The sequence below is a fragment of the Populus euphratica genome, unplaced genomic scaffold, assembly GCF_000495115.2.
Source record: "Populus euphratica unplaced genomic scaffold, PopEup_1.0 scaffold35.1, whole genome shotgun sequence".
Lineage (NCBI taxonomy): Eukaryota > Viridiplantae > Streptophyta > Magnoliopsida > Malpighiales > Salicaceae > Populus > Populus euphratica.
This window is the reverse complement of record NW_011499860.1, coordinates 1843078-1851565: the sequence shown is the minus strand read 5'-3', so window position 1 is coordinate 1851565 and position 8488 is coordinate 1843078. Positions and strand designations below refer to the sequence as shown.

The 8488-nt window shown below is 34.6% G+C and overlaps 2 protein-coding genes across 2 annotated transcripts; both read left to right on the top strand.

Annotated features, from left to right (window-relative positions):
- Positions 1–1610: 1610 nt before the first annotated feature.
- LOC105124594 (alcohol dehydrogenase-like) lies at positions 1611–4604 on the top strand. Its single transcript, XM_011024674.1, has 10 exons — positions 1611–1817; positions 2084–2220; positions 2343–2389; positions 2523–2848; positions 2934–3016; positions 3127–3202; positions 3501–3562; positions 3647–3742; positions 3840–4001; positions 4307–4604. Exons 1-10 carry the CDS (start codon positions 1784–1786, stop codon positions 4421–4423), a joined length of 1140 nt encoding a protein of 379 aa, XP_011022976.1. The 5' UTR covers positions 1611–1783; the 3' UTR covers positions 4424–4604.
- A 936-nt stretch (positions 4605–5540) lies between these two features.
- On the top strand, positions 5541–8266 carry LOC105124595 (alcohol dehydrogenase). Its single transcript, XM_011024675.1, has 9 exons — positions 5541–5807; positions 5953–6089; positions 6192–6238; positions 6359–6684; positions 6773–6855; positions 6956–7031; positions 7209–7270; positions 7356–7613; positions 7946–8266. The coding sequence occupies exons 1-9, from the start codon at positions 5771–5773 to the stop codon at positions 8060–8062; spliced, it is 1143 nt and encodes a 380-aa protein (XP_011022977.1). The 5' UTR covers positions 5541–5770; the 3' UTR covers positions 8063–8266.
- Positions 8267–8488: the final 222 nt, after the last annotated feature.

The window sequence follows — 8488 nt, the reverse complement described above, 5'->3', positions numbered from 1 at the left end:
TCTTGATTATATTTTACCTGATATTATTGCGTGCTTAAAAAATTAAAAAAACTGTAGTTCTTGTTGGATGTATTTCATACGTGATGGAATTGTAGATATTTTAATGGAACAATAAAAAATATTTTATATAAAGTATTATTTATTTCATGATATAATAACGAAAGTTAAATCTATAATATTTAAATTAAAAACTATCAATATTGATATATATTTTTTAAAATTATTTTAAAACTTTAATTTCAAAAGCATTATTAACCAAACATATTAAACTACTTTTTTTCAACATCAATTCCAACTACAGTTTTAACCAAACACCTATTTTTTCAAACCAACCTCAATTAAAAATACTTTTTATAAAACAACTTTTTTCAAACCACAACTACAAACAACTACCACAATATCAAATATATTCTTAATACATACTTGCTCCTACTATATCAATACCCCTCGCTATAATATCTAATTTAGATAAAATAAAGATACCAATTACCATTAAATACCGACCTAAATGAGTATATATTTTTTAAAACTAATAAATAATAAATAGAGTATAAATGTTGTTACTCTTGAACCAAAACTTAACCTGCAATGTATATATCTACATTATATAAATATAGTTGTAGAATATTTAGACTTTTTTTTAATACAATAAAATATATACACATATTGACTTAAAAACATGTATATAAATAATATTTATCATTTAATATACATATACATATTTCAAATATATATATATATATACACATATTAAATATTTTATTTATTTATTTATAAATTATAATAAATAACAAATACTCATTGAATACTAAAAATTTAATGGGTAGTTCATAAATATCGAAAATTTTCACTCAATGAATAATAAAGAGAGTATAAATATAAAAAAAATCCAAATCATGGTCCTTGTATATACTCATTATTATCACCGGATAAAAACAAAACAAGCATAATACTAATAAGATTCTTATAATTTTTATTTTTTTATATCAAAATAGATAGTTTCGTTCTGTTCTAACTGAATTTAAAAGGATAGATGTGGTCCTTGTATATATATGAATTATGGTCTGAAGATATTTTAATAACATTAAAAAAAATTGATTAGTCCTTGTATATCTATAAAATATGGTTTGAAGATATTTTAATAAAATCAAACAATTTCGATATACGCTTGATATATAATTAAAACATTTTTTGAAAATATTTTGGAAAATAAAAAAATTAAATATATGTTTTCAAAAAATAAAAAGAAATTAATATAGTGTACAGTGAAAGACTTAAAATTAGAATTTTTCAAGTCCAAGTTATAGAAAAATCATTGTTTTATAAATTCTGAAGTAATTTCTAAAGTTGTGTAAATAGAAGTTAAATATTCAACCTAAATTAAATAAAAGAGAAATCCTTTTATAATAATTAGAAAAAAGAATTTAAAAACAATATTCTCTCAACTAAACTTGAATATATTCCTGACTTTGGCTGACCTAAAAAATAGGGCAGGATAATATAATTATCAAATAAAAAATTATAATATATATAAAAACTTATTTTTGTCCTTAAACCGGATCCTATCCAACATTCAACGTCAAAAAGATAAGAAACTGTCTCCCAAGGACTTCGGAAGGGCAATGCATTTTTAAAATCAGTATATAAAAACAATTTAAAATATATATAAAAAAATTATTTTGGGACAAACCTCTTTCTTCACAGCTCGAGAAAGAAAGGAAGCTCATCGAAAGGAATTTGTGACGTTAAAAGAAGCAAGAATTTTCATTTTGGGAAAGAAAGAATGGCAAGCACTGGTCAGGTCATCCGTTGCAAAGGTAATACTCAAACAGCTTTTACAAAACATGTTTCTTTTGCCAATTTTGGAGAATTAATTAAAGTACTTTCACCCATCAGACTGTTTGGGTTTTTTTTATTAAAAAAATACTGGACTAGAAATTTGATTTTAAGTTTAACATGGCCTTTAACTAATTGATTTTAACTAATTGATTATATAAAACAACTTGAACTAAGCCTTAATTTGTCTATGAATTTCAATTTTTCTTTTTCTTTGTTTATAATTAATTGGATGGATGTGTTGTAGCTGCTGTGGCATGGGAAGCTGGAAAGCCACTGGTGATAGAGGAAGTGGAGGTGGCTCCACCTCAAGCCATGGAGGTTCGTTTGAAGATCCTCGTCACTTCCCTCTGCCATAGTGATGTATGCTTCTGGGAAGCCAAGGTATGTGATTGCATTTTCAAATTTAATTACTACATAATCATGCACCTGATCTTGTTTTGTGGGCTAGATTTTCTAGTTATTCTTGCTGAGATTGATACTATAACATTGGTTGCAATATGCAGGGGCAAACCCCACTATTTCCTCGCATTTTTGGTCATGAAGCTGCGGGGTATGAATTTGAGCCATTAGTCCATTACTTGTTGCACATGGATTATGCTTTTGTTTGTTTTGACGGTGATGAATTGTGGTGACTAATTTGATTTTTTCCCCTCATGCTTCTATTTTTTCTTTTGGGTGCGTAGGATTGTTGAGAGTGTTGGTGAAGGTGTGACAGACCTCGAGCCTGGTGACCATGTGCTTCCTGTATTCACAGGAGAGTGTAAGGAATGCCGACATTGCAAATCAGAAGAGAGTAATATGTGTGATCTTCTTCGGGTTAACGCTGATAGAGGTGTGATGCTGAGTGATGGCAATTCTAGATTTTCAATTAGAGGGCAGCCCATCTACCATTTTGTTGGTACATCAACCTTTAGCGAGTACACTGTGGTTCATGTTGGCTGTCTGGTCAAGATCAATCCTGCTGCTCCACTGGACAAAGTTTGTCTCCTCAGCTGTGGAATCTCTACAGGTTGGGAAAACACCAATTCAATTATTCTTAAACGAACAAATATTTTCTCACCTTCTTTTGATGAGGATTTGGTTTCGTGTTGTAGGTCTTGGAGCCACCTTGAATGTTGCAAAGCCAAAGGCAGGCTCCACCGTGGCCATTTTTGGATTGGGAGCTGTAGGCCTTGCAGTAAGTTTCTTTTCCAATACACGAAACAGATGATTTTTCTATCCATTTATGAGTTCTGATGCTAGCCTGGTACTTATGTTAAATTTGTTTTTGTTGTTTGACATGATTAGGCTGCTGAAGGTGCTCGGATTTCCGGTGCTTCAAGGATTATTGGTGTTGATTTGTATTCCAGTAGATTCAATGAAGGTAAAACAATCATTTAGTTTTATCATTTCATTAGTTTTCTTTTGCTTTTTCCGCTATTGCTCCATTGGTGTCTTTAGCTTGTCGGCTGCATTAGTTAATTAATTATGTAAGAGAGGATGTTGCAGAGAGGATTTTTGCATTGTCAAATTACTAGGATGAAACTGATCTTCATTTTATCGAGTAGCTTCGCTGTTGCTTCTTGGTGATTGTGCTAAAATATTACACAAGATGTCATGTTTTTTTTTTTGTTCATATACAACTGATTTCTGATGTTCATCTGTGTTTTTTATTTCAACAGCCAAGAAATTTGGTGTGACAGAGTTTGTGAACCCAAATGATTATGACAAACCTGTTCATGAGGTCTGTAAGAAGATGAATCATGTTTGGAGGGATGATTCATATGAACCTTTTGCATCAGTTATAAATTTGATTTTCCGTCTGTAGGTGATAGCGGAGATGACTGATGGAGGAGTGGATAGAAGTGTTGAGTGTACAGGAAGTATCAGTGCCATGATTTCTGCATTCGAATGCGTCCATGATGTAATTTTCTTTAAACTGTTTGTGATTATGGATCACTGAAAAAAAAAAAGCACTTTTAAAACACCCAAATCTGATAACATTATGGATCTCTTTGCAGGGTTGGGGTGTTGCTGTGCTAGTCGGCGTGCCAAGCAAAGACGATTCTTTCAAAACCCATCCAGTGAATTTCTTGAGTGAGAGGACTCTCAAGGGTACTTTCTTTGGAAATTACAAGCCGCGCACTGACCTTCCTTCAGTTGTAGAGAAGTACATGAACAAGGTAACTTCAATCCCTATTAATCAATCTCTAGCCCGTAGAATTATGGTTTCCATTAGTGCTGATCGGAAGCAATCTGTCTATGAAGTTTCTCAAAATATAGAACTATGGTTTCCATTAGTGCTGATAGGAAGCAATCTGTATATGAAGTTTCTCAAAATATCTACTTGAATTATCATTAACAGCGACATTGTTTTATTTTAAGAACATTATCATAGGCAACAAGCAGCCATTCCTCCTCCTTTGGTTTTGAACATTCTATCATCTTGCAAAAACCCTCTTATCCTAACTAGTTGTTATATGTGCAGGAGCTTGAGCTAGAGAAATTTATATCTCATGAAGTCCCTTTCTCTGAGATCAACAAGGCTTTCGAGTACATGCTCGCTAGAGCTAGCCTCAGGTGTATTATCCGGATGGGTGAATAAAAGAAGAATCATCTTTGTTGATTTTCAGGTGTATTGCCTGAGCTAGTCTCAGGTGTATTATGTTCCGATAGTGATCAGTTAGATGAAACAATAAAATCCATGCTTCAGATTGATAATTAAGTAAGCTGTTACCACTACACTTTCTCATGTGAATAAATAAGATTCTGACGTGTTTTTGTTACTAAAGGTTATTAGCACGTTCATCTATTTCACAAGAAGAAAACAAACACAGGAACAACACATTTGAATTCCTCTCATTAGGCAAATCAGCTGGAGCCAACACTTTATTTTCGATGAATGATCAGGTGGGGCCGTTTTGGCCGTAAGCGGTCAGGTTGCTAGAACATGTACTTCTTGAAAAACTCATAAATGTGTCCGTCAACTTCTTCTGATGGCCTCGTGAAAATACTATTTTACTCTTAAAAGCCAGTTCTTTGTGATTTTTTTTGAACGGTAAAAGTATAATTAGGTGTTAAATAATAAATCCTGTTTCTAAAGGATTATCCATATACTCCCTAAACTATCCAAAATTCCCAAGGTTTTATTCTTCTTTATTGAAAAAGAAAAAACCTGTAAGAATGATAAAGGGAATCGAAATTATGCAATGAATGATCCATTAGTACATTGTAATAGACTTTTTTCTAAGGCAACTTATTCTATTTAAATCAACAAAATCCATGTACTAATAAATTATACTCTCAAGAGTTATTCAAACGGGAGAGGTTTGGGATTATTATTATTATTATGAACAAATTGATTATTAGTGACAGCTAGTGCTAATCAGCGTGAGGGTTTTTTCATACCCACTGTAATGAAAGGTTGGAAATTGGATCAAGTCTTTAACAGCACAAAAGATAGACTATAATTAGAAACAGAACCACGACAGCAAAGATAAACCACAAAGGTTAATTAGAGATTAATCCCCAATCGTGATAGAGACTTCAGATTGATTTATCCACGAAGAGAAAAAGAAGAGTAAGCTGATTGGGTGATAAAATTGCAATAATTGCTAGTTTTGAGACTGCATTAACTAGCACATCTTAGTTGGAGGACTGATTTGTATTATCTCAATAAAGAAACATAAAACCAGAAACAGTCCAATCCTGAAACCAAGGAGCCGCAGGTTCTAAATACAGGACAGACAAAACAGCAGAGATCGTCAGTGGTTTTCTCTTTAAAATTCTTCAAATCGATAGTCAACGTTAAACGTGAGAGACATACATCCTTCTGCTACTATAAATACTCACAAGGACCAACCTCTTTCTTCACAACTCAAAAAACAGAGCAAGCTACTCAAAGAAGCCTCAAAGAAAAAGCTGTTAAAGTTCGTTTAAGACAAGAAAGAATATGTCAAGCACTGCTGGTCAAGTCATACGTTGCAAAGGTAACCAAGAAAAGCTACTTTTCTTTGTTCAAGTCTTTTCATTTCTAGTTATCTTTTGAGGAGTCTAATTTATCGTCTTATTGATCACCGAATGTGATTTTTTTTTTTTACTTTAATAATGGGATGCGTGTTCTTTAATCTGTAGCTGCTGTGGCATGGGAAGCTGGAAAGCCACTGGTGATGGAGGAAGTGGAGGTGGCTCCACCTCAAGCCATGGAGGTTCGTTTGAAGATCCTCTTCACTTCCCTCTGCCACACCGATGTATATTTCTGGGAAGCCAAGGTGATTCACATTTTCTATTATGATCTGTTTTCAGAATCTGGGATTTTCTAGTTTTGCTTGTATGGATTGATACTGTAACTGACATTGGGGATTAAATTGCAGGGCCAAACCCCATTGTTTCCTCGCATCTTTGGGCATGAAGCAGGAGGGTATGTCCATTAACTGCTACTTAGATTATGCTTTTTGATTATTTTGACAGTGATGAATTGGGTTGACTAAATTGATTTTTTCCACCCTCGTGTTTCGATTTCTCTTTTGGGGGCTTGTAGGATCGTTGAGAGTGTTGGGGAGGGCGTGACAGACCTCAAACCTGGTGACCATGTGCTTCCAGTCTTCACAGGAGAGTGTAAGGAATGCCGACATTGCAAGTCAGAAGAGAGTAATATGTGCGATCTTCTGAGGATTAACACTGACAGGGGTGTGATGCTGAATGATGGCAAGTCAAGGTTTTCGATCAGAGGGCAGCCCATTTACCATTTTGTTGGCACCTCAACCTTTAGTGAGTACACTGTGGTTCATGTTGGCTGTGTTGCCAAGATCAATCCTGCTGCTCCTCTTGACAAAGTCTGTGTTCTCAGCTGTGGAATCTCTACAGGTTGGGAGAATTACACGATTTGATAAAAATCATTCAATGGGGTGATTTGTTGCTTTCTTTTAATGGGGATTCCTCTTTTGTCTTGTAGGTCTTGGTGCCACCTTGAATGTTGCAAAACCAAACAAAGGCTCTTCGGTAGCCATTTTCGGCCTCGGAGCTGTAGGCCTTGCGGTAAGTTTGTGTATACTGGTAGATTATTAACATTTTTTCCTGTTCAAGCTGCTGCGGGTGCTAATGCAGAACTTGTTCTCGTTGTTTTTTCCTAATCCAGGCTGCTGAAGGGGCTCGGATTGCTGGTGCTTCAAGAATCATTGGTGTCGATTTGAATTCCAATAGATTCGATGAAGGTGAGAGAAGCTATGATGTTGTTCATTGTGGCTGCTGCGCATTTCTCTTAAATTATTGATTGATGCTTTGCTCAGTCTAATAGCTAATATCACAAAACTGATATATTTAAGTAGCTTTAATGTTGATTCTTGGTGATAATAACTGCTTTCTGATGTTCATTTGTGTTTTTTCAACAGCCAAGAAGTTTGGTGTCACTGAGTTTGTGAACCCAAAAGATCATAACAAGCCTGTTCAAGAGGTAAGTGACAAAGAGAATCGAGTTCTGAGTGACTAGCATCGGCGAATCCTTTACGTCTGTCCTAATTTTGACTTACTGTGTTCAGGTGATAGCTGAAATGACCAATGGAGGAGTTGATCGAAGTGTCGAGTGTACTGGAAGCATCAATGCCATGATTTCTGCATTTGAATGCGTCCATGATGGATGGGGCGTTGCTGTGCTTGTTGGTGTGCCGAACAAAGATGATTCTTTCAAAACCCATCCAATGAATTTCCTGAATGAGAGGACTCTCAAGGGCACCTTCTTCGGCAACTACAAACCGCGCTCCGACCTCCCTTCGGTTGTCGAGAAGTACATGAACAAGGTAAATCGGAGTTCCCATTAATCTTATCCAGCCAGCATGCAGTCTGAACATATATTTCCATCCTTACACATATGTAATAGACTAGAATTACGGCTCTGTTAGTTTTCCTTAGAGGGAACTTAGAGATAAAATCATGGACGCAACATCAACGGAAAATGATTGGCTTTACATCGTGAAAATGACAATTCTTAACCTTCTTTGGTAGTGCAATGCTAATACAATTGCATTGAATTCTGAAACTTCTGTCACGGGAAAGAAATCAGTAGTTATTCCTTCTTTTTATTTTGATGCAATCTCCTGCACTGTTGACTTCTCTTGTTGTAATGTGACAGGAGCTGGAGCTAGAGAAATTCATCACCCATGAAGTCCCTTTCTCAGAAATCAACAAGGCTTTCGAGTACATGCTTAGTGGAGCTGGCCTGAGGTGTATTATCCGTATGGATGCATAAAAGAAGACTGGTTTGGTTTGCCTTGGTGTGACAGGAAGCAATAAAACTCTTGTTTGAGATTTTTGATTAAAGAAAGTTTCGGTGTTTGAGAATTGATCGGGGAGAAAGTTGTTATTTTGTGTTTTTTCATGTGATCGGGGAGAAAGTTTCGGTGTTTGAGAATTGACAGGGGAGAAAGTTTTTATTTTTTGTTTTTTTCTTCTGCAGTAAAAATACTATATCGCTTTTGGGAGTTTGAAAAATTGGCCGTCTTTTCATATTTATTTGTATAATTAAATAACATCTGCTTATTTTAATTGTTTTGTATTTGTATATTTTATATATATTAATACCCTTGATTTTGTGTAAATGAAAGGCGGTTTTGGGAGGGTATTTTTATATTTGCATTATTGTTTTTTTGTAATATTCATATACTCTCACTGTCTT